The following is a 26932-nucleotide window of genomic DNA, read 5'->3' on the forward strand; positions in this document are numbered from 1 at the left end:
ATGTTCTTCTGTAAGCTTTTCTGACAGAGTGTCAAACTCATAAAATTAACACTAAATGTATTTAAGTTGTTGAATATCTTCTGTATGCATAGCAGTGCATTATGCAGTAATGTGATATACAAATGAACAGATAACTTTTTTTCCTCAAGTTTACAAATTAATTTTGAAGATAGTTGTTTATGTAAATAACTGTAAAAGCCAAAAACAAAGGCCATGGGAGAGATGGCAAAGTGTTCTGGAAGAAAAGAGTTTTCTGGCTAAGATTATCAGAGACCAGCTTTATGGAAGGAATGTTTTAACTTGGGCTATAAAAGACAAATAAGCTTTTAGTGAATAGAGGAGATAGAGGTGGGCATTTAAGAGAGAGAATGGGTTGAGCCAAGGAAACAGACCTGTAAAAAAGTGAAATGTTTGAGATAAAAATGCTTTGGTATAGGTAAAGTATAAGCTTTGTGGTAGGTGGGAGATGCGAGTGGAAAGGTAGCTTTGATCTAGATTGTGCAAAGTTCAGATGTCATGATGTGGAGTTGGGTGGTTATCATTTTTTCCCCCGTAAACTATGCAAAAAGTCTATTTTATTTTTCTAATAATTTTCAGGGTGTAAAGTTTTATAGAGAAGAATTATATGGTCAAATCAGACTTGGGTTTCAGAGAATAACTTTAGCAGCAATGAGAGAAGAATGGAGAAGAAAAACAAGATGGATTGATAATAGGAAGTCAAGTAAGGAGGACATTGAATTAGTCCTGTTGAGCCTCGTCTGACTTAGGGTGCCTGATTTAGGACAGAGGGAATAAAAAGGGACTGGATTTTAAGATTTTTATTTCTACTTTAATCTTTATAGAAACAGGAAATTATCTGATGAAATTATTTTAATTTATAATACAAAGTTGATAATTAGTTGATTTTATTTCCATTAGATAATAATATATTTAGTTCATCTGAAGATGACATTGTTGTTGCCCCAATCACCCATGTATCCGTCACATTAGATGGGATTCCTGAAGTGATGGAGACTCAGCAGGTTCAGGAGACATATGCACACTCACCAGGTGCATCATCACCAGAACAACCTAAGAGAAAGAAAGGTGGGTGGTTAATTTGTTGAGAGCAAATAGTCAAGTTCTGATGTGGAATCTAAATATAATTTTTCTTCAAGGATATTTCTACACCAATTAAAACTTACATAAGAAAAAATGAGGATACAAAGCATACACTAAAAAGTATATGTCTTCATATTAGATTCGTGAAAAAATTAGATTATTTGGTGTGTCTCTCAGAAATGGGGTTTTCCAACTTTTTAAAACTTCAGTCTTTTATCTAAACTCTTTTATTCAAAATCAGAAAGAGCCTGGAGCAAGGGCAGTTAGCTTCTAGCTTCCTTCCACATAGTTTGAAAACCACGGGCATAGATTCCAACATAAGGAACCAGTAGGAAAAATAATGAGTTGTAAATCAGCAGGTAAGTAAATTAGATTTAAATTTCAAAGGAAATTTGTCACTTTTCACACATTAGGACCATATCTGCATACTAAAGTCTGACACTCTTTCCATTTCATTGCCTTTTTTTTTTTTTAAGATTTTATTTATTTATTCATGATAGTCACACAGAGAGAGAGAGAGAGAGAGAGAGAGAGAGGCAGAGACACAGGCAGAGGGAGAAGCAGGCTCCATGCAGGGAGCCCGATGTGGGATTCGATCCCGGGTCTCCAGGATCACGCCCTGGGCCAAAGGCAGGCGCTAAACCCCGCTGCACCACCTAGGGATCCCTTCATTGCCTTTTGATTCTCCTCCAGCTTGTGTAATATTTTGAGTTTAATATGTTGATTAATCACTAGCCACCTAGTAACCTGATTTCACATGAAAGTAAGAAAGTCCAGGAGCCAAGAGTGAAGAGGAAAATAAAAACACTAAGGGTTAGCTGAGGCTGCAGCATCTCTGAAGGGCTTAGATGGGTATGTCAGTTTGATTGTCCCTACAGAAGCAGATGCCTACGTTTTGGGCCAGTGCAAGAAGAGGTATTAGAGATCCCAGCATGTCATTGGGATCCTTGAAAGTCTCTCTCCTCCTGGGAAAAATTCTGTACCCATTGGCACAGGATAGGTGTCAAGGAAGTTTGTATTTCTCAGGTGGGGCTCTGAGAGGAGAAATTCTTTCTGTGAGAATTTATACTCATAGGCTTACTTTAACCTAGGTTTATGATTAGATTTTAAACTATCACTGACTTAGAAATTCCCAGCCAAGTAATTAACATAAAAAGTGGCCCAGACTGGCAATAACTCTGGGCTCTTATATAACACTGCTCTGGCAAGTCATACATTTAAACCCAGGCTGCACAGAATTTCCTCAAATAAAGCCCTGTTGAAGGCGAGCTCACATTGCAGTATTACAGAATACATAAGGAAGATAATCCCTGAATGTGAAGCAGAAGACATAGAAGATTCTAGGATTAGTTCTCTAAGAACTTTAGATAATAGAATTAGGAAATAGAAACTTTGAGTGAATAGGACTACAACTAATAAGACAAAAGAATGAAAAACAAGGTCAAAGAATGAGTATTAGGAAATACCAGGTGGAACTTCTCTCCGAGACAAGATGGAATAACAGAACCTGATTTGGCATTGATTATGGGATATGACAACAAAAACAAAAATTAGTAAGTGGGACTACATTAAACTAAAAAGCTTCTGCACAGCAAAAAAAAAATATATATATATATAATGAAAAAGCCACCTACAGAATAGGAAAAAATATTTGTAAGCCATATGAAGAATTAATATCCAAAATATATAAGGAACTCATACAACTCAATAGCAAAGAAGACAATCAGATTAAAAAATGGACGGAGAATGTGAATAGACATTTTTCTAAAGACCTACAGATGGCCAATAGGTACATGAAAAGAGCCTCAACATTAATCGTCAGGGAAATGCAAATCAAAACCGCAATATGCTATCACCTCACACCTGTCACAATGGAGATCATCAAAAAAGCAAGCGATAACAAGTGTTGGCAAGGATGTGGAGAAAAAAACCCTTGTGCATTGTTAGTGGGAATGTAAATTGGTACAGTCACTATGGAAAACAGTATGGAGTTTCTTCAGAATGTTAAATCTACAAATACCCTATGGTCTAGCAGTCTTACTTTTGGATATATTTCAAAAAGAAATGAAAATGAGATATCAAAGTGATACCTGGACTCTCATGTTCTTTGCAGGATTGAAAAATATAGGGAGACCTTGAGGGGCATTATGCTAAGTGAAATAAGAGAAAGACAAATATACTGTGTGCTATCACTTTTATGTAGAATCTGAAATAGCCACTTGTAGAGGCAGAGTGAGAAATTGTGGTTGCTGGCTGGTGGAAGAAATGGGGAAATGTCCCATCAAAGGGTACAAACTTCCAGTTATAAAATGAGTGAGTTCTGGGGATCTAACATACAGCATGCTGACTTTGGTTAACAAGACCATATTACATACTTGAAAGTTGCTAAAAGAATAGATCTAAGGCAGCCTGGGTGGCTCCGTGGTTTAGCGCCGCCTTCAGCCCAGGGCATGATCCTGGAGACCTGGAATCGAGTCCCACGTCAGGCTCCCTGCATGGAGCCTGCTTCTCCCTCTGCCTGTGTCTCTGCCTCTCTCTCTCTCCCTCTGTGTGTGTGTGTGTGTGTGTGTGTGTGTGTGTCTCATGAATAAATAAATAAAATCTTTAAAAAAAAAAAAAAGAATAGATCTTAAATGTTCACATCCAAAAACCAAGTAATTATTATGTGAGGTGATGGTATGTTAGCTAACCCTACTGTGGTAATCATTTTACTACACAGAGTATCAAATCATCACATTGTGTACACCTTAAACCTACACAGTTATATGTCGTTATATCTCAATAATGCTGGAAAAAGATTTTAACCCTCCCCCAAACCTGGATTTACCCTCCTGTTAAAATACAGGCAATGTATGAAACAGTGCTGCTAAAGAAATAGAACATTAGTCAACAAAGGCAGGTGATCCCTGAGAAACGGGAAACAAATGAGATGACCCCACCTTACTGCATGAAGAAATATTTCTTTGATGATCCCACCTTACTGCATGACGAAATATTATTTTAAGATTTTGTTTATTTGAGAGAAAGAGAGCGTGTGTTGCATAGGGTGAGGGAGAAGCAGACTCCTTGCTGAGCAGGGAGCCCGATATGGGGCTTGATCCCAGGACCCTGTGACCATGACCTGAGCCAAAGGCAGACACCTAACCAGCTAAGCCACTCAGGTGCCCCCTATTTTTTTTTAAATAGTTTGGCAGTTTCTTAAAACCTTTAATGCATATTTAACATGACCCAGCCATTCTTCTACTCACTATTTACTGAAAAGAGATGAAGCCATAAAGGGAGCATGGGTGGCTTAGGCGGTTAAACGTCTGCCTTTGGCTCAGGTCATGATCTGGGAGTCCTGGGATCCAGCCCCAGGTCTGTCTCCCTGCTCAGTGGGGAGCCTGCTTCTACCTCTCCTCCTGCTCTTCCCGCCAACTCCCCGCCCCCCGCCCAGCTCTGCTGTCTCTGTCTCTTGCTCACTCTCTCTCAAATAAATAAAATCTTAACAAAAGAAGAGAGATGAAGCCATGCATTTAAAGAAAAACATAGGCATAAATAAATGTTCTTAGTAGTTTTATTTACAGTAGTCCCAAACTTGAAACAACTCACATGTCTATCAGCTGCTGATAGGATAAACAACTTTGTGGTATATCTATACAATGAAATACCACTCAGCAATAAAATAGAATGTGCTATTGATAAAAATGGATGAATCTCAACATAATTATGCTAAAGGAAGGATGCCAGACTTACATATAGATGTGTAAATATATGTTTCTCTTTATATAAAATTGTGGGAACTGCAAACTGACCTATAATGACAGAAAATGTGTGAATAGTTGGCTACCTTTGGATTGGGCAGAGTGGGAAAGGTGTAAGGAGTACAGAGGGGTACAAAGTACTTTTGGGGATGAAGAATATGTTCACTGTTTTGGACATAGTGATGGTTTCACAGGTCAATACTTATTTTGAAGATACCAAATTATAGATTTTAAACATATGCAGTTTCATTGTATGTCACAATCACTTCTCGGCCTTTTGGCTAAGATCAAGTGCATTGTATGTCTGTCATACTTCAGTAAAGCTGATTTTAAAATGAAGGACTAACATCCTAATTAATATTGGAAGACTGATGTGATAAGGAACCAAATAGAATACATTATAATTGAGTTGAACAGCTGATTAGTCACTAGTTTAAAAGAGAATTAGCTCCAATATAGACCTGACATGGAATAAAAATATGAAAGAGTTTGAGATAAAAGGATTGAATGAAAAAGTCTACGTGTTTGATCAAAACCCCAGAAAGAGGGAATATGTAGAGCAAGGAGGAGGTGGTATTCCAAGGAGTTTTCCAAAATGACATAAACTTCACATGGTGAATCTTGAGTAACATAACTCAAATCCAACATCAAGAATATTCCTCCGCATTTTAAGAAAGCACTGTCAGTTTGGTTATCTCAAGGTGTTTTCAACTAACCTCATATTTATAAATGAGCCAGTATATCATTTCCTACATTAAAGTGTTTGTGAACTAACCTACACTAATGATAAATTTTCAGCGAAGTTCTTTTCCTTTTAAGTAACTTTTTTTTTTTGAGTAAATAACATTTTAGGAAAGCAATACATATGACCCATGTATAAAGTATTTGGTATTTGAAATTTAGGATAAATGACCAAATAGTATTTATAAACAGCTAAATTGTCCATTCTCTCACTTTTGAGGGCAAATACTTAGGCAGAGCTGTTCTGTTTTCAGGGAGAAAAACAAAACCTCCACGACCAGATTCCCCAGCCACTACGCCAAACATATCCGTGAAGAAGAAAAACAAAGATGGTAAGGGTAAGTACAGTAATTTTCGTATAATACTTAAAGGTCAAAGAACATTTAGATTGCTTTAAATTTCTATAAATTGTTATGTAAAATCTACCAGTTTTCTTGATGTAGTGAAATGGATCTTCTGGCTGCCACCTGCTTATAAGGTACAGTTGGCACTCTCTGTAAGGAGACTGGTAATAATGTAGCCCAAGAAATCCATTTAAGAGATTTTTTTTAATGTACCTGTCAAAATAATCCATCCTTTAATAATGAGTCTTCTGGAAGAATTCAGCCAAGTTAGCTTTTCAGTTCGTAGACACCTTATTACATTGTTTTGGAGTTCTATTATTTTCATAACTGCTGCCCAAATTTGAAGAAAATTGTTAGGGCCAATCCACTGGCTCTGAAATAAAGCAGCTATTGAAAGGTTTTGTGCAATGCTTTTTCACTGATTCCTTTATGTAGTGGATCTTAAAGAAGTGGGGGAAAAGTCATCTCAAAGTGCTTTCTTCTTAAATCATCACAGATCTAATTGCCAAGATTGCTCTGTCCAGACATCTTATACAAGCCTAATAAAAAGACCTATATTTGACTCTACAAATTTTCACCAGTGCTAGCTAAATTGTGTATTATTTTTGTATAGTTAGAGAGGGAACTTAGAAGACTTTTCATTGTGTTTAATTTTGCTCTTTCCAATGAAATTTTGGTCAGTTAAATTGCTTTTGTTTCAGGAAACACAATTTATCTCTGGGAGTTTTTGCTGGCACTGCTCCAGGACAAAGCTACTTGTCCTAAATATATCAAATGGACCCAGCGAGAAAAAGGCATTTTTAAACTGGTAGATTCTAAAGCAGTATCCAGGTTGTGGGGAAAGCACAAAAACAAACCTGACATGAATTACGAGACCATGGGAAGAGCTCTCAGGTACATAAAGTTTTTGTAATTCATTCTGTTAAGAATATTGTTTCCTATATACTAAAAAGAAGATAATTTCTAAAAAGGTAGAGGATTAAAAAATGGTGAATTTTATAATTGAAGTGCTAAAACCACACTACTTATAGAAATCAGTACATATTTAAATTGAAATCTTATTCTGATCTGGGAAAATGTTTTTCTTCAAAAATAATCCTCAGGACGCCAGGGTGGCTCGGCAGTTGAACGCCTGCCTTCAGCCCAGGGCATGATCCTGGAGTCTCAGGATGGAGTCCCTACATCGGGCTCCCTGCATGGAGCCTGCTTCTCCCTCTGCCTGTGTCTCTGCCTCTTTCTCTGTCTCCATAAATAAATAAAATCTTTTAAAAGTCCTCATGGAAACAACAGATATTTTACTTATAAAGGGATTAGAAAATGTAAACTGTCATTAAGAATTATAAATTGACTACAGGGCTCATATGTTTTGAGCCATTAAACTTGAAATCAGCACAAAATTAACAAGTAATGGTAATATAGATAATAAGAGGGTGCATTTTTAAATGTAAATCTCAGGTATAATCTGTATTATGTTGGAATAAACGCTTCAAGAATAATATTAGACATTGTGAACATTTTGATCTAGGTAGGTTATCATTTTATTCCTAAACTCATTTTTAGTTTGTTTTTCTGTGATCATGTTAATCTATTCTTCAAGATATGCATCTATTTGAGAAAGATTTACTAGAAGTAGCAATCATCTGATAATGTAATAAGCTTCTTAAACCAGAACTATTTAGTTACTGTTGTGTTTGGTTTTTTTAAAACTCACACTTGCTAGATTCTTGATTGAATTAAAATCAGTGACAAAATTTGAATCACTTATATTAAATTTTATATAGAAAACTCAATCAGATTTACTGAATCAAATTTAAACTGGTGGGACATTATAATAAACTATGGAAGGGAAATAAATTCTTGAAGTTTGTAGTAGATTTGATTATTCCAACAAGTTGGAAGAAGGGGAGACAAAGAAAAGTGAATGACTAGGATAATCCATATATTTTACCAATCCTCATCAGAATTGGTGTTAGGTTTAGTTGTTAGTGAGGATTTTTCTTTATCTGTGAATAAGTATGCATGTTTTACATATATTTAAAAAAGAATGTGTCTAATTATACTATCTTATATAAAATAACTGGCCCTTAATTTTGAATTTCTTTTCCCGCTTGTGTCCAACTTTAAAATTTTTGTTTATGATTAAGAATTTAATATAATTTTAATTTGTTTAATTGAACAAACTATTGATAAAATTATCTGCTTTGAATAGGTACTATTACCAAAGGGGTATTCTGGCAAAAGTAGAAGGTCAGCGCTTGGTATATCAGTTTAAGGAAATGCCAAAAGATCTTATTTATATAGATGATGAGGACCCAGGTTCCAGCATAGAGTCTTCAGATCCATCACTGTCTTCAACAACCACTTCAAGTAGGAACCAAGCAAGCAGATCAAGAGTATCTTCAAGTCCAGGGATAAAAGGAGGAGCCACTACAGTTCTAAAACCAGGGAATTCTAAAGCTACAAAACCCAAAGATCCTGTGGAAGTTGCACAGCCATCAGAAGTCCTGAGGACAATGCAGCCTACACAGTCTCCATATCCTACCCAGCTCTTCCGGACTATTCATGTAGTACAGCCAGTACAAGCTGTCCCAGAAGGAGAAGCAACCGTAACCAATAGCATGCAGGATGAAACATTAAATTCTTCTGTTCAAAGTATTAGGTGAGATAACTAAAGTTATTGATGCATATCATTATGTCATGTTTCTGACCAGAGTTGTCATAAGTTAAATGGGTCAGGATTCAGAAGTGAAAATAAAAATTATATTGATCTTAAAGCTAGAAATCTTGTTCAACAGATTGTTTTCAGCATCAGTGTATATTATATCAGTCCTCTGATTGTATGGGAAATTCCTTATTTTTAAACCTTGTCATTACTTGATGTTATTCTATCAGTTTAAATCTAGCCCACTATACCCTTGTATAATTGGATTGATCCAGACAAGAAGGGATCCACATATTAGAAAAAAAATCCAGAAAATGGTTTCAGATCTTTTTTTCAAAGTCAGGAACTGTGAAAAGTGTACATGGATTGACATATCATGGCCTTCTGTAGTGAGTTCCAAGAAATAGCATTATTCTTTGGGAAGATCCTATCATGGAACAGTTCTAAAGTTGAAATAGGTAGGGAGGCCATGAACCTCAGGTCCACTTTTTCAGGCTTTTAGAGTTTTTTAGCAGTCAAATCAAATTGCCTCATGGCCCTAGGAAAGATAGGAAACAACAAATTGACCAAGGCAACCTTATCAGCTTTAGACTGGTTTTCTGCAGAAGTTGGGGCTGGTCTCACTGATACAGAATGGAGAAAAGGAAGCAAGGCAGAAAATTAGATGAGTGTTTGCAGTATTCTATTTTTCTTTTTCTACTATTGTGAGTTTCCAGAATATGAATTATAATAAAATATAGGAGCCCTCCCAAATCCAATAAAATGATTGTTTGATTACTGTTATTAGCTAACTTCAGTCTTACATTTGTATATTCCAGAATATAAATGCCGAGTTTTTGTTCAGTTGATCTTGAAGTAATGAACGTTACCCAGAATCAAGACAAAGTTAAATGATCCAGTCTTCCTTGTATGGTCCATTTAAACTTTTGGCATCATGAAAATCAACTTGTAAGGAGTATAAAGATTACATTTTTCCCATTTTAACTGGACAGGAATGATAAATCTTTAACTGTATTAAAGGAGTACTTATTTATCTCTATTTGCCCTTTAATAATTCATTTTCCTCTAGGTCCTATTGGTTATGTGTGATGACTGAGTATCTAATTGGATGTGATTCCTCCTGTTGGTTTCTAGGCTATTTATCATCTTACCATTATGTGTATTTGTGTTGATAGGAACAGTGCATGGCCAACTGCTAATCACTAGGATCCTCTTGGAGTGATTGAGTTATTTTTTTTAGCGTCTGTAATCAGTTTGGTTTTTATACCTTGAAGACAAAAACAAATCCCCTTCTTCCCCAGTAAAAAACCCTGCATACCTCTAGCTCTGAAAGGTATTAAATACTGATGTTTGTATTGGATGCAGTATTAATTTAAATGTCATTTCTGACTAATAGTGCCAGATATTAAAACACTCTAATATACCCCCCATCCATGATTTGCAAACTGACTTTTGGTGTACTTTTCAGAATTTTCATTTCCAAGGTCCCTGATTATTCTGTCGACTCCCTGCCTGCTTCCTGCCTCTCAAATTTTTTCTCTTCAGTCCAACCCATATAAGACTCCTGGTCATAGCTTTGGTCTGTAACCTTCTTGCAGCTTTGTTAGCTCTGTGTTGCACATGGAGTGCAGTCAAATTTCTGGAGCTTCAGCTACCAGCTCTCTCTCTCTGCTTATGATTCCTTGCTTGCCTTCTAGCTAAAGCTGACCACGTGGGTGCAACTCAGTCTGGTAAATGAACCAGGTGTTGCAGTTGACTTTAATGCTCATCTCCTCCTATATATTTAAATCTGTAGGAGCCACATTTTATTCATTGTCCTTCTCCTACCATTTAACATAGTGTCTGGCACATTAACATCCCTTCGGATTTATAGAACTTACTTTGAAGTAGTGTATATATTCATTCTTTATCTCCTCTCAGAGTAATGAGTTCTCCTAAGAGGACTGGTTATATAATGAAGTAACAAAATTTAACTTTTCAAATGTTAAAACATACTTCCTTGTTGAAGAATTTTATATTTATGGGTTTCTATATTCACACATTCTTAATCATTCCTTTGATTAAAAAAATATTCTTTTGTTTGTATCTTTTATTTGTATCTCCCCCAAATCCTGCTTATTTTAAAGCAAAACCTTTTACAGACTGCATTTTATTCCCTGAGATTACTAGATGTAGAAAGGCAAAAGTTAATGAATAAAAATATTCTTTGAAGACTGACAGCTGCTGAATATAATTCCTCAAGTTTTGCTGTTGTTCCTTTCCATTATAAAAGTGTTATGTAAATTTCAAGCAAATTATACATATTACTCTGAAATACTAATGTATTACTAGAATCATTTTTCATTAGATTAATTCCTTGCTTAGCAGTTTATTTATTTTTCATTTGTATTTTTTATAATTACCCCAACTTTTCATTATGGAAAATTTAAAAATTTTGACAGATTAAAATGGTACAATGAACACCTATTTACACCCCTCTAGGTTCACAGTTGATAGTGTTTTGCCGTATTTGTTTTCCCTCTATATATATTGATATCCTTTTTTCTGTTTGGCTATTTGTCAAGTAAGTTCACATTATTAATGCATTTCACTCCTAAACATTTTAACATACAGCTCTTAATAATAGAGAAATTATCCTAAGCAACCATATTATCACTCCTAATAAAAATAACAGTACTTTGGCTATATTTTTCCTAATTTTAAACTACTTATTAATAAAATCAAAGACCATTTAAAGATTTTTTTTCGGTAGCTAAGAAAAGATGGAATATATATAGAATTATATCTTAAAAATAGATTTTTAAATTAATGTAACAACAGGAACTGACACTTTCAAAGCACTCTTTGTATTTCATACACTTTCCATATATTAATGTCTAATATCCTCACTGATCAATGAGATATAGGTAATATTATTCCTATTTTACAGATGAGGAAACCAAGGCAAGGAGAGGCCAAGGAGCCTGGTCACATCTAGTAAGTGGTGGAGACAGTGTTTTAATGCCAGCAGTTTAGTCCAAAGCAGTGAGCTTAATGATTTGCCACCCTGCCTGCTGATTCACATAACTCTCATGAATTACCAGTTATTTACAGTGAAGTAGCAACCTGTTTTTTCTCAATTTTTCCTATGCTCATGTCTTTTTATTGCACATAATTGCATGTATCTGTGTGGAAATCTATTATGCTTTTCTTAATTGATATATAGTATATGTGCTCAGTTTTTACAAATTTTGATTTTGACTCTGGCTTCGTGTTATTTAAACAAACAACTACAATAAAAGCAAACCTCTGGCCAAATATTTTCCTAAAATTGTCCTTTGGTAAACTTGCAAGTCTATATATCTACCTAGCATAACTTCTTTCTCTGTAATATTTATTCAAGTACTAATAGGTTGTCTTAGGGTCTTTTAAATAAATTAACCTCTAAAAATGTATAATGTGTAGGTTATCTTAAAAACAAAGTCATGGAAAAAAAAAAAAAAAAAAACAAAGTCATGGAGTAAGAAGAATGTATATAACTTTCCAGCCCTCCAACCTTGTCAATTATTAGATGTGACATTGAGTCGGAATAACTAACTATTCTGTTTCCTTATCTGTAAAATAAAGGTAACATGTAACTCTACAGGTGATTCTAACAATTAAATGACATTCCTGACATCTGAGCAGATATGCAGTAAAATCTAAATGTTATATCGCATATCTTTCTTAGTCTCAGAAAGTTTGAGGTATTTTAAATCTCCAATATTGTACCAGTGGTTAAAGCAGCTTAGGAAATTTTTATAAAGTAGTTAAGTATAATATAACCTTTGTTATATAATATAACATCACCAGATACAACTGACTGTTTAATCATTAACTAAGAAAAAAATCTTCTGTGTTTGCTAAAAGGCTGCATAATATTTTACCTTTAATCTGTGAATTTTTTATTACCAAAAATTGGTTATTTTAGAATTTGTTCAAATAAGCCAGTATATTTACATTGTAGGTTATTATAGATGAGTATATATATTTTCTGACAGATGGCAGGTATTTTGAGAAAAAGATGTCTTCTTCTAGTTTGAACAAAAGCATTGAAAATCTAGTGGTAGCTCTGATTAGCAATGTGGAAAATGTCCAAGTATATTATTGCTTGTGGCATACCTGAGGGAAGAAAGAGAAAGAAAGGGTTGTGTATTAAAGGTGTGAAATTTAAATTAAATAAAATCTTTAAAAAAGGGTGGGCGGGGGGGATCCCTGGGTGGCTCAGTGGTTTAGCACCTGCCTTCGGCCCAGGGCGTGATCCTGGAGTCCCAGGATCAAGTCCCATATCAGGCTCCCTGCATGGAGCCTGCTTCTCCCTCTGCCTGTGTCTCTGCCTCTCCCTCTCTCTCTCTCTCTCTCTCTCTCTCTCTGTCTCTCATGAATAAATAAATAAAATCTTTTTTTAAAAAGTGTGAAATTGCCTACAGTTTAAGGATATAATAGACAATCTTCATCTTTAACTGAAGTTACTTATGACTGAAGAAGTGGCAGTGTATTGGAACGGTTAATCGCAGAGGCCTTGCAGTCAGATGACCTCTTTTTCGTATCTAACTGGTCACCTTATGCCAGCTGTTCACTCCCTTTGTCCATTAATTTTTTATATGTAAAATGGGGATAATAGTACTTACCGGGAGGCAAGACTATACATATCTCTAGATACAATCTGTGTACCTACTATATACCATGTGTACTGTTTTATCTTTATATACATGTACATGAACTCTAGTCATGGGATATATTATCAGTATATCTGTTCTTTATTTCTCGTCATACCCTGCCCACCTATTAAATCTTCATTAGACTCACACTCTCTTCTAGCTCTGTCCTTCAGAAGAGCTGCTCACATCCTACTCTAGACTGATCCTCACAATGACAACTTTGTTGGAATCTGATGTTGAAAATCAGAATCTTCTCATAGTGGGTAGGCTGTAGTCAACCTGTGTCTTTCCACTTGCTTCAAAATTCTCTTACGTTGTACTGCGTTTTCTCTTCATATTTCCACCTAGCCTGTTTTCTCCAGAGTTTCACTTCTCAAGTATGGGACAAGCCACATACCTGTAATTTACCAAAATTTGCCTATAATCTCTGTGTAATGATTAGCCTTTGGATTATGGGGACCAATCTAGCTGTTAATCATCTGTTTTTTGTAGAATAGCTTTACAGAATTCAGAGGAATCACAGTTGAGATCCAGATTCTTTTTTTCAACTGCATTTGTTTTATATTAACAATGGCCAAACTATAATGTTCACAGCAGCAAATTTTTAAAATTGGATTGGCTCATAATATCATTTATATAGCTCTTCAGTAAGCATTAACAACTTTACATAAACTGGGTTACATTAAAGGATTTTATGTTAAATTTTAGCTTTATGGCTAAAATTTGTGAAGATTATTTAAGCTGAGAAAACTAAAATGTGTCTTTTTTTTTTTTTTTTTGCCAAAGCTTGCCCTTCTTTTTTGTGCTCTCTGCCAGCCTAAAGAACCCTCATGAGTTCATTATGTCTGTGACTTATTTTATGTAATATGATATGAACTATGAACTACTAAATTTCTTCTGAGGAAAACAAATTTCTTCTGATAATTCTGTCACATATAAATTTAAGACTGAGGTGTTTTTTAGTGAATTAAGCATTTTTCCTGTATATACAGGAAGACAGGTTGAAAGCAATTATCATAGGAAGTTTGGCAATTGTGGGCTAGCATGTTGATGACATTATGCCTCAAATACTAAAAATAGAGAGAATCCAATATATTTGTTTTAAAATTCCCAATTTTCTTACAAGCAGCTCATATAAAACTTCTTTGCCGAGCATTTTGATATCCTCCTCCTTCCCCAACAAAATTGCTTCCTCATTTGTATTAATGTGGCACTCTGTACAGACTTTTTTCCCCTTCCATCAGATAGTATTATAGTTAGAGAGTTCTGTGTTGGGTGTCCCATATAATACAGGGTCTGGTACGATGTTTTTGCCAAATGTTTTGTCAAAGATTCGGAAAGTAGCATTTCAAATATCTGACTCCTATCTTGATGACTTGTCAAATGTTAAAGTTTTTAAATGATGTAGAATGTTCTGACTGTCTTTTATTTCATAATCTCAATAGGACGATACAGGCTCCAACCCAAGTTCCAGTGGTTGTGTCTCCTGGGAGTCAGCATTTGCATACAGTAACACTCCAGACAGTGCCAATCACAACAGTTATAGCCAGCACAGATCCATCTTCAGGTGCTGGATCACAGAAATTTATTTTACAAGCCATTCCGTCCTCACAGCCCATGACAGTACTGAAAGAAAACGTCATGCTGCAGTCACAGAAACCGGGCTCTCCTCCTTCGATTGTCTTGAGCCCTGCGCACGTGCAGCAGGTTCTTACCAGCAACGTTCAGTCCATTTGCAATGGCACCGTCACTGTGGCTTCGTCTCCATCCTTCAGTGCTACTACTCCCGTGGTGACCTTTTCTCCTCGGAGTTCACAGCTTGTGGCTCACCCACCTGGCACTGTAATCACTTCAGTTATCAAAGCTCAAGAAACAAAAACTCTTATACAGGAAGTAGAGAAAAAGGAAACTGAAGATAATTTGAATGAAGACGTTGATAAAACTGAGCCACAGCCACAGCCTTATGTGATGGTGGTATCCAATTCCAATGGATTTTCCTCTCAGGTAGCTAGGAAACAAAATGAATTGCTGGAACCCAACTCCTTTTAAGTAATGCACCAAAGGAATTATGGATGATTGTTTTTTTAACTGAACGTTTTTCAGTTGTCTACAAACTATCTGATGATTCTAAGAGAAATTCTACAAATATTCCTAATTTTGTAGTTAATGGTTAAAAATATTAATTTAGAGTTAATGTTGGCTTTGTTAGATGAGGGAGGGAACCCAAGTGCTTCTCTTTGTTCTCCAAATGTTTCAGAATTCAGTTGTGAAGGAATAGGCGTTTTATACTATGAAGACATTCTTTTCAGAATTTTTTTCAGTTCCTATATCATAAGCATTTTTCAAGTTTCTTTTTTAATTTTACATGGTATTAGCTTTTCTGATTCTTTTGTAAATACAATGTACTTCAATATAAGGCATCAGGAAATTTATATAGGAATCATTTTCATTCCACTTGTGTAAGTTAAAGTCTTGACTCTTTGAAATCAAGACATCTATTTTATACTTTGATGAAATTATGATTTCACTTAGATTGACTTTAGTTGGTCGCACTCTATAAGGAATTATGACTGTGTAAAAAATAACATGAAAAATTCGAAAATGTTCGTGACAGGGCTGAACCTTATTTCAGAAGCGGGATAGTACAAAAGCATCAGCCTAAGAGTGGCTCTCTGCCTAACTAGTTGTGTAACCTTGGGCAAAGCCACTGGATCTTTTTGGGCCTCAGTTCTCTCAAAAAAAAAAAAAAAAGAAAAAAAAAAAAAGGATGCATTGGATTAGACTTGATCTCCATTTCTCCATTTTGCTTTCTGGTTCAAAATTTGAGGTTCCTAGCTCCTATAATTTTAAAGTTAAATCAACTAAAACATTATCACTTATTTTTTAATGTAAATACAGCTAACACATTGCAGAAAAATAAGTGGCCCTACAAAACTCATTCTTCTGTTATCTGTAAGATCTGCTATGAATCTGAATGTTTCCTAAATATGTTATTAACTCGTTAGGCCACTGTGCACTGTGGTCCACTAATAAACTTACATTGCTGAGTGTTAAATGATATACTGCCATTCTGAAAGAGTCAAGGCTCTTTCTTAAGGGCCCAGAAAGCAACCAAGCCTTGGGCTAATCTGGCTGAGTAGTCAGTTGCTATAAAAGCATAATTGCTTTATATTTTGGATCATTTTTTATTGGGAGTGGGGGGGTTGCATACAAAGATAATATACATATATATCTTAAGTCTCTGAAATGAAATAGTTTTTAGATTACTTTTTCAACTGTAAATAATGTACATTTAATTTCACAATAAAAATTGTTTTCTGCAAATTTTCTAGTACAGCAAAGGAGAAATTTTGTAGATGAAAAAAAATCATGTTTAGAGGTCTAATGTTATATGTTTTCATATTACAGAGTGAATTTGTATTTAAACAAAAATTTAAATTTTGGAATCCTCTAAACATTTTTGTATCTTTAATTGGTTTATTATTAAATAAATCATGTAAAAATTCTCAATGTGTTTTCAAGGAACTGTCTCTAAAGAACAAGTAAACAGAAAATGTTGCTAGTATTTATAGTGTTGTAAAACATTGCTTGTTTGTATCACAAGCTCCATTGGTCAGATAAAAATTGCAGAATTGTCATTTTCTCATTTTTTGTTGCTGCTGTGCCAAAGAGTGGCTTCCAGGGAGCACATAATGGATCACCTAGCTCCAAAGGTTAGAATACAATAAAATGTTCTCAACAATAATACTCAACATACCTTAAAAAAACAAGTTTTCTAATTAGAAATTAGATCAATTAATTGTTAAACTTGGGAAATATGGAAGCAAAAATAGAAAAAAAAAAAACAACTAAAAATCTCAGTGCAGTACCCCTCTACCCAGTGGAAACTATGCATTTTCTCATGTCAGTTAATACTCTTCTAAAACATGATTTTAGAAGGAGCATTTTTATCTCTGAAATCAGAGGGAAGCAGGGAAGAATCTGAATGAATAGGTCTTGCTAAATATCCCCCAGCTTACTACCTTAACCTCAAATACCCTTTTTTCCTGTCATTTTTCACAACTTTGCACTCTTTATCAAACCTAGTATAAAAACACTTAGGCTTAAGCATGTCCTTGAGTCTTCATTTCCATCTGAAGCCTCCCATGTCATGTAAAACATTAAAACATCTGTCTTTGTCAGTTTGATTTTTAGGTTTGGCTAAGGACCCTAAGAGGGTCATGGAAAAGTTCTGCCTTCCCTAGAACTCCCTCTAGCCCTGTACCCCCTGACATTGTATCAAACTCCTGAACAGGAAGGAGAACAGTGCTCACTGGGTACCTGGCCTTGTGCTTACCAGGCTATTGTGCTTCACTTTATTGTGCTTCCTAGGTTATTGCACTTTTTACTGATTTTTGTAGCAATCCTGCATGGAGCAAATCTATTGGCACCATTTTTTTTCCAGCAGCATTTGCTCACTTTCCCTCTTTGTAACATTTTGGTAATTCTCACAATATTTCAAACTTTTCCATTATTATCTTATTTGTTATGGTGATCTGTGATCAGGGACCTTTGTAGTTACTATTGTAATTGTTTTGGGGCACCATGAACTATGCCCATATAATCAAATTACTGATTCGACATGTATTTGTTAAGAAAGGCCCTGTGAGGTTACTGTCCCTGTCCTTAACATAAAAACTTGATGGCTTTCCTCATTTTTCCTTAATTCTTTAACCCTTTCTAGTATTGCATTTGCCTTCACTATTACCCTGAAAATTACTGTTGCAAAGGTCACTAGCTACTGATTAGTTTCCATATGGCCAAATTTCTGTCCTTATCTTCCTTGACCTTCCCAGTATTTAACTTTTTATAACCCACTCTTTAAATTCTCTATTACCTTCACTTTTGTGCCCAGCTTGTTTCTCTTTTCCTCCTGCCTTTATATAAAAAAAAAAAAAGAAGAAGAAGTCTGGAGTTAGGTTTCCAGGTCAGTTAATTGAGGAACTCAGGGGTGATTGTTGAGCAACTAGATTTCTTCCCTCTTTGCTTTCCCATCCTGAGGATCTGGTTTCATTTCCAGGATGGCTTCTGCTGCAGTTGCAAGACACCTGCAGTAGTTCCTGCTATATTTCTGTTTATCAGCAAGAAGACCTTTCCCATGGGGATCCCTGGGTGGCTCAGCGGTTTAGCACCTGCCTTTGGCCCAGGGCGCAATCCTGGAGTCCCAGGATCGAGTCCCACGTCGGGCTCCCGGCATGGAGCCTGCTTCTCCCTCCTCCTGTGTCTCTGCCTCTCTCTCTCTCTCTCTGTCTCTATCATAAACAAACAAACAAACAAACAAATCTAAAAAAAAAAAAAGAAGACCTTTCCCAGAACACCCTGAGCAGCCGTTGCTTAAGACCTCATTGGCTAGGTCGATCACAGACCCCCTCCTAAATCAATTCCTGGCCAAGGAAGTAGGATTTACCGTAAATGACTTAGTCGTGTGTTGGGGAGATGGACAGCCAAAAAAAATGAGGCTCCATAGCAAAAACTAAGCGAGGAATGATGCAGTCTACTGTCACCCATACACATCCTTCTCCTTTACACATTCGAAAGTGTTCGTGCCTCCATAAAACATATTTCTTTCCCAAAGAGAGATCAGCGAAAGTCTCATCCAGTTACTTGATCCAGTTTCATGACCAGAATGGGATGACGTGTAGTCCTCTTTTTCAGATCAGCTGTAGCTTCCTGATTTCTTGTCCTCAGCCACATCTAGCATGAGTACTCAGAAAAAGATTTTTTTTTCCAGGGTTTCTCAGCTTTAGAATACATTTCTTGATGGTTTAAGTTTGATGCCCTGTCCTGGGATCACTGTATTCCCGTCCAGAAGAGCTGTGTCCTCATTGCCTTCCATCCTGCCTCTTAGATGCATACCAGGGTCAGTTTGGGAGCATTCCACTTCCAAATACCAAACTGTCAGTTAGCTCTTTGTCATTAGCAACAGAGATGGGTTCTGGGTTTTAGCATAAAAGAAATTTTTCTAGAATAATATTCTATAGCTCATAGAATTGACAAAAGGACTAGAGAATCAGGGTCAATCTGAGTCACATAGCTAGGAACAAACTGCACAACTAGTCTAGCAGGGAAATTGTAGTTACTGTGGCCAAGCACTGAACACTGAGCTTTGTGTTACTGTCTATACCGCCTTAGGAATTTGATCTTGATAGGAGTGCTACTGCACCTAGAGAGAATTAGCCAAGGTACTTACTTGATTGTGTCAACTAGCTACCAATATTTATGTGACGGGCAGAGTCTAGGTCAAGGGTCCAGCAGGGACTTGAACTCCAAGAGAAGTTGAGAGAAAGCAAGTTCAGCTTCTCAACTACTTTGGCATTTTCAGCTTCTATAGAGGAGACTGCCTCCGTGGGAATGAGGACTCAAGGAATCCCCTCCCTGCCACATTCCACATAAAAGGGGACTTAGATTCTGTGCTGCCCAAAAGAATGACCTATGTCTTCTGTTAGGGAAAATCCAGACTCTGTGGAGCTTGAATTCATACAATTTGGTGGTTGGGTGGGTGGAGGGGATTTAGGAAAAACAAAACCCCTGCATTTGCTGTCTCTCTGTTTTGCACAGTTCATCTCATTCTTTTTTTTTTTTTAATTGTATTTATTTTAAGTGATCTCTATACTTGATGTGGGGCTCAAACTCATGATCCAGAGATCAAGAGGCACATGTTCTTCTGGCTGAGTCAGCCAGGTGCCCCCAGTTTATCTCATTCTGGTTGGCTAATTTCAATCTGCTCTTCGGACCTCAGTGCAGACATTACTTCCTCTCGAGAGCTTTCTTCAAGCTCTTGGAAGCTTCCCACTGCTGTCCTAGATCCTTTTAATTTCTCCCACTTGGGCACATACGACACTCTAATAGTTGCCGGCTGAGAGGTGAGATTCCAACACTAAGAGCCAAACTTGTACTCATTTTAGTACTCTCAGTTCCTAGTGTAATATAGCTACACCCTGTAGATATTAAATATTTATTAAATATGTGACTAAACTACATGTTCTCTTTGCCAGTTTTCAGATTCATTTTCTTATGTTGCTAACTACCATCTGTATGCTGATAACTCCCAAATCTTATCTATGGTGCCAAGCTTGCCTTAAAAATAGCTTTATAGAGCTGTAACCGACATACAATAAACTTGTGTTTAAAGAGTCTGAACTCATGAAATCATCACAATAATCAAGTAGTGACTACCCACATTTGGTGAACGTTACCCTAAAACTTACCTTTTGCCTCTTTGTGACTACTCCATTCTTGCTGTTGCTTCTTGCTCTTCTTGGCTCATTCTACCCCCTTAGCTGACCACAGATCTGCTATCACTATACATTAGTTTGCATTTTCTAGGATTTTATGTAAATGGTATCATAGAGTGTATACTATTTTTTGTGTGGCTGCTTTCACTTAGTGTAATTATTTTGAGATTCATCCATGCTGTGGTGTGTATCAATTTATCATTCCTTTTTTTTTTTTTTAAGTATTCACTTATCTGAGAGAGAGGACATGAGTAGGAGGAGAGAGAATCTCACGCAGACTCCATACTGAGCGCAGAGCCTGACATGGGGCTGGATCTCATGACCCTGAGATCACGACCTGAGTGGAAACCAAGAGTCAGACGCTCAACCAATTGCACCACCCAGGGGCCCCAGTTTATCATTCCTTTTATTACTTGTATTTCATCACATGGATATACTACAGTTTGTTTATCCATTCACCTGTGGATGGCATTTGGGTTGTTCCTAGTTTTCAGCTATTACCATTAAAGCTGCTATGAATATGCCTGTATAAATCTTTATATGGACATGTATTTTCTTATCTCTTGGATAAATACCTAGGAGTGGTCTGGCTGGGTTATATGACAGTTGTACCATTTTACATTCCCACCAGCAGAGTATGGGTTTTCCAGTTGTTCTACATCCTCTCCAACATTTTAGCCATTTTAATGGGTGTGTTGTCATATCTCTTTGTGGTTTAATTTACATCTAAGGACACTGATTTGAGCATCTTTTGATGTTTTTATGTGACATCCATGTATCTTCTTTGATGAAATGATTTTTAAAATTTTTTGCCTGTCAAAAATTCTGTTTTCTTATTACTGAGTTTTGAGAACTCTTTATTTTTCTGGATGCAAACTCTTTATCAACTATGTGATTCACAAATATTTTTAGAGTGCAGAAATCTTTTAATTTTGGTAAAGTCTAATTTATCAATTTCCTCTTAAGGAATGTGCTTTTGGTGTCATGTTTAAATCTTTGCCTAATCCAAGGTCACTAAGATTTTCTTCCTTCTAGAAGTTTTAAAGTTTTTTTAAGATTTATTTTAGAGAGAGAGAGAGAGAGCACATGTGCAAGTAGGGGTAGAGGCAGAGGAAGAGGGAGAGAGCTGAAGCAGACTCCCCACTGAGTACAGAGTGTGATGTGGGGCTAGATCTCACAACTCTGAGATCTTGACCTGCAGAAAGAAACCGTAACTCTACCAACTGAGCCACCCAGGCACCCCTAGAAATATTTAAGTTTTAAATTTAAGTCCATGATCCATTTTGAATTTATTGTTTTTAAGAGATTTTATTTGAGAAAGAGCATGTGAATGTGCATGCATGAGTGGAGGGAGGGGCAGAGATAAAAGGAGAAACAGACTCCCCACTGAGCAGGGAGCCTGACTTGGGGCTCTGTCCTACGACTCTAGGATCATGACCTGAGCCCAAAGCATATGCTTAACAGACTGAGCCACCCAGGCATCTTAGGACTATCCTTTTCAACTATCTATGCTGAATTACCTTTGGACTTTTGCTGAAAATTAGTTGTCCATTTATGGACTGTTTTGTTCTATTGTCTGTCCTTGTGCCAATACACAAAGTTGATGTGTTGAAATCAGGTAGTGTTAGCTCTCTACCTTTTTATTTTTCAAAGTCGACTTGAGTATTCTAACTTTACATTTCCATTTGAATTGGCAGAATTGGTTTGTCAACTTCTGAAACAGAAAAAGCCTTTGGGATTTTGGTTGGCATCATGTTAAATCTATAGATCAATTTGGGAAGAACTGACATTTTAACAATACTGAGTCTCCATAGATGCCTCTCCATTTGTTTAGGTGTTCTTTAATTTCTCTCAGCAATATTTTATAATTCTCATTGTATACTTTTTAGACATCCCTTGTCAGATTTATTTTTTAGTATTTGGTATTTTTGATGCTATTGTAAATGTCATAAATTTCAAATTCTGTTGATTTTGTTTTAAATCTTTCTCCCCATTTATCAGAAGCATGAAAGGCACAAATCTTATGTGTACAACTCAATAAAATTCTACATCTGAATACATTGATGTGCTTGCCACCCAAATCAAGATAATATAACATTTCCTGCATCCAAGAAGTTTCCCTCATGGCTTTTCCCAGCTAGATTACCTTCTGGTGATCCCTCACAATAGTTATCTTCATATAAATGGAATCAATCAGGATGTACCCTGCCTAGCTTCCTTAACATTATGTATGTGAAGTTCATACATATTGTTGTGTGTATAGGTAGTTCATTCTTAATCATTGCTCTGTAGTATTTTTCTCCTATCAAAGGACCTTTATTTCCAGCTTTTCCTGCTGTGAATAACCTTGTAACCAATATTCTTGTCCACAAACATAAGTACTCTTTTCTCTTGGGGATACACCCAGTGATAGAATTATTGGGTAATAGGGCATACACAGGACTAGCTTCAGTAGATAGTGTCACAAATTTTTCTAGGGATGCCTGGCTGGTTCAGTCAGTGAGGCATAAGACTCTCGATCTTGGGGTTGTTGAGTTCAAGCCCCACGTTGGCTGAAGAGATTACTTAAAAAAATATCTTAAAGCTTTCTAAGGTAATTCCAATTTATACTCCCACTAGCAATATACACAAATTATAGGTGCTCCATATTCCAATACCAAGGCTTGGTATTGGAATTTCTTTTCTTTTCCTTTTTTAAGATTATTTATTTATTTATTCATGAGAGGCACACACACACACACAGAGGTGGAAGCAGACTTCCTGCAGGAGCCTGATGTGGGACTCAATCCCGGATCCCAGGATCACACCCCGAGCCAAAGGCAGACGCTCAACCCCTGAGCCACCCAGGCATCCCTTGGAATTCCTTTTAAACAATTCTTGTGAGTGTTTACTACTGAAGCATGATTTTAATGTCCCTAATATAGCTATTGATGTAGAACTTCTTTTCATATGCATATTGGCCATTTAAAGAGCATTTGAAAATCAACCAAAGTAATTCACTTAACATATTAAGAAAAAAAAGGGATCCCTGGGTGGCGCAGCGGTTTGGCGCCTGCCTTTGGCCCAGGGCGCGATCCTGGAGACCCGGGATCGAATCCCACATTGGGCTCCCGGTGCATGGAGCCTGCTTCTCCCTCTGCCTTTGTTTCTGGCTCTCTCTGTCTCTCAGTCTTTCATGAATAAATAAATAAATAAAATCTTAAAAAAAACATATTAAGAAAAAATAGATACGAACATTTCAATAAAGGCAGAAAAAGCATTTGCTATAGAATGCTCTCCCCTCTGATGTTACAGCCAAGAGAAGAAGCCCATTATCGTTATTCTAGTCAACACTAAATGAGACATACCAGCCAGTGAAAGACCAAAAGAAATAAAAGGTATAATCATTGCACAGGACATTAAGCCATCTTTATTATAAAATGACAAAATTATAATCATAGAGATTCTAAAAGAAACTACAAGCTATTAGAAATAATAAGAGAACTTGATAAGAAGGCTGAATATGAGGTCAATATGTAAAAATCAACACTGTTTCTATATACTGGCAACAAAGAAGTAGAATATAAGGCTTTTTAACTGTCATTTAAAATAGTATTAAAAAGCCAAATATTCAAGTACAAATCTAATGAAAGATATGTGAGACCTCTACACTGCAATTTACAAAACGCTGCTGAAGGAAATTAAAGACCACTTAAATAAATGGAGGGTGTATGAACGACACTCATGGGTTAGAGAACTCAATATTAAGATGTCAGTTTTCCCCAAACAGATCCACAGGGCCAATGCAAGTCCAATTAAAATTCCAGCAGCGTGTATGTATGTGTGTGTGTGTGTGTGTGTGTGTGTGTGTGTGTTTAGAGTTGACAAGTTCATTCTAAAAAAAAAAAAAGAATTATCAATAAATGCAAATAAATTTCATAAGACGTCTAAAATAATGGAAATTACAAAGGCCTTGGAATAGCCAAGGCAACCTTGGAGAGTTCTAGGACAAAGCTACTCTAATTATGCCAGGGTGGTACTGGTACAAGGTTAGACAAACAGATCAAAAGGAATGAGATCCTGGAAACAGGCATAATCATTATATATATATATAAAATCATATATATAAAATCAAATCATATAATCAATCATATATATAAAATCATATATATAAAAAATCATATATATATAAAATCATATATATATATATAAAATCATATATATAGATACGGTCACTTACTTTACAACAGAGGTGCCCGAAGAATTGAATAGGGAAAATGACAGATGACAATCCTTTAAAAAAAAAAAAAGATTTACTTATTTATTCATGAGAGAGAGAGAGAGAGAGAGAGAGGGGGCAGAGACACAGGCAGAGGGAGAAGCAGGCTCCATGCAGGGAGCCGAATGCGGGACTCGATCTGGGGACCTCAGGGTCATGACCTGGGCGGAAGGCAGGTGCTCAACTGCTGAGCCATCTAGGCGTCCCAGAGGACACTTTTTTTTTTTTTTTTTTTTTTGCGCCGCCCTGTGATTTGGCAACAGAAGGGAATCGCATGGAGACAGTCTTTTTAATAAACAGGTCTGGGTCAACTGGATATCCATATGGGGAGGAATGAAACCTTGATCCCAGGCTCCTACCTTTCTCTCAAAATCAATGCGATAAATCATAGACCTAGATGTCGAAGTTAAGTTAATAAAGCATCCAGAAGAAAACACACAGAGCATCTTCATGGCCTTGGAGTAGGTGAAGCCTTATTAAACAGGGCGCAAAAAGCACTGAACATAAAGATCAGCAAGCGCAGCCCGCGTCACCTCACCTACTTCTGCTCATCCCCGCAATCACAGACCTACCTGAGACTCACTCTGGCTCCTAACACGGCGGTCATCTCCTCTCACCTGTTCTTTTTCCCCTCTTGGTCACGCATCCACCGCACAGACACAGGATGATACCTGTAAAACGCAAATGTGCCTTTTATTGGCTTTCCAAGTCCCAAATTCTAGAGCAGGTTAGCATCCTTAGGAGACTCGCATCCGCACCTCTGCCAAGACCACAGGCCTGCCCTTTGTGACCTGGCATTTCACCGACCTCTCCAGGGCGCTTGCAGCTTGAACTTCGGCTCTTTCCCTTTCTCTTTCTCTTTCTCTTTTTCTTTTCTTTTCTTTTTTCTTTTCTTCTTTTTTCTTTTTTTTCTTTTCTTCTTTCTTTTCTTTTCTTCTTTCTTTCTTTCTTTTCTTTCTTTCTAATATTTTATTATTTATTCATGAGAATACACAGAGAGGAGACAGAGAGGCAGAGACACAGGCGGAGGGAGAAGCAGGCTCCATGCAGGAGCCCGACGTGGGACTCGATCCGGGGTCTCCAGGGTCACGCCCTGGGATGAAGGCAGGCGCTAAACCGCTGAGCCACCCAGGCTGCCCCGGATTACTTCTTTCCTTAAAAAAAAAAAAAAAAAAAAAAAAATTCAACTCCATTAATTCACATTTAACATATCATACTGGTTTCAAAGCTAGAGGCCAGGGATTCTTCAGTCCTATTAGGACACCGGGTGCTCGTGACGTCACGGCATCACCTGCCCTCACATGATCGTTTTTTTCTGACAGTATTTTTTTTCCTCGTACACATCCTCATCTGTCCCAGTTGTTCTCCCTTTCCTCCATCCTCTTGATTCTAACGTAGCTTTAGAGGCTGAGGCTGGGTCATTGGGTCACTTCCCTTCTTGGACTTTAGCATTCAAAACAAGAGGTTTACATCTCGGGGCGGGGGCACATTCACATAACCTGACGCCCAGTCCCTTTAGATTTTTTCTTTTTTTGAATTTTATTTATTTATTCATGAGAGACACAGAGAGAGGGGCAGAGACACAGGCAGAGGGAGAAGCAGGCTCCATGCAGGGAGCCCGACGCGGGACTCGAACCCGGGCCCCCAGGGTCACGCCCCGGTACTGACACAAGCTCCGGTCCCCTGCGTCCCCCCACCCGGTGCCTCGAACGAGGAGAACGTCAAGCTCTCTCCTCAACCCGGGCAGCCAACTGCAGAGAGTTCTGCGTAAATGGACTAGCACCCCCGCCCCGGAACCAAAGCGCTTCCTTCAGGGCAGCATCTGCGAGCGCAGAACGGCTTCCGGCCAGTCCTCGTCCGTTTGGATTCCCAGCGCCGAGATCACGGGACCTACGCGCAAGCCGGAACTACGCTCCCCGGAAACGAACGCGGACGGGCGGATGACGTCACGCCCCGCCCCACCCCCTCCGGCAGCCATGATGAAAACTATGGTGAACTGTGATGAAAATGAAGCCAGATGCGCCCCGTTACTAATACACGTCCAACCTCTCCCAAACGCCACGCGCCCCTGCGGAATAACAGTCCGCTGCAGAAGCGCTTTTGGGCTACTGCCCCTGAAAGGCTCTTCCG

The 26932-nt window shown here is 37.3% G+C and overlaps 1 protein-coding gene and 1 long non-coding RNA gene across 8 annotated transcripts in view; one reads left to right on the plus strand and one right to left on the minus strand.

Moving 5' to 3' along the window:
• Positions 1 to 16780, plus strand: part of ELF1 (E74 like ETS transcription factor 1) — a 106262-nt gene extending 89482 nt beyond the window's left edge. For 3 of the 6 annotated variants that reach the window (XM_025478142.3, XM_025478141.3, XM_025478140.3), the window contains exons 5-9: positions 919 to 1086; positions 5840 to 5923; positions 6631 to 6823; positions 8139 to 8588; positions 14716 to 16780. In XM_025478142.3, the coding sequence (XP_025333927.1) occupies positions 919 to 1086; positions 5840 to 5923; positions 6631 to 6823; positions 8139 to 8588; positions 14716 to 15319 (1499 nt within the window). In that variant the 3' untranslated portion in view covers positions 15320 to 16780. The remainder of the gene's footprint in view (positions 1 to 918; positions 1087 to 5839; positions 5924 to 6630; positions 6824 to 8138; positions 8589 to 14715) is intronic. The other 3 variants (XM_035704349.2, XM_049099343.1, XM_035704350.2) reach the window with 2 other exon arrangements.
• On the minus strand, positions 808 to 26873 carry LOC112678819 (uncharacterized). 2 transcript variants are annotated; one of them, XR_003147896.3, is made up of 5 exons: positions 25610 to 26873; positions 25375 to 25473; positions 24764 to 24816; positions 12570 to 12731; positions 808 to 1071 (listed from the first exon to the last, which is right to left on the minus strand). It is a non-coding gene; the product is annotated as an uncharacterized LOC112678819 (long non-coding RNA). The 2 variants fall into 2 exon arrangements; XR_003147895.3 differs by having other exon boundaries at positions 25561 to 26873.
• Positions 26874 to 26932: the final 59 nt, after the last annotated feature.

This window comes from Canis lupus, chromosome 22 (genome assembly GCF_003254725.2).
Source record: "Canis lupus dingo isolate Sandy chromosome 22, ASM325472v2, whole genome shotgun sequence".
Classification (NCBI taxonomy): Eukaryota; Metazoa; Chordata; class Mammalia; order Carnivora; family Canidae; genus Canis; species Canis lupus.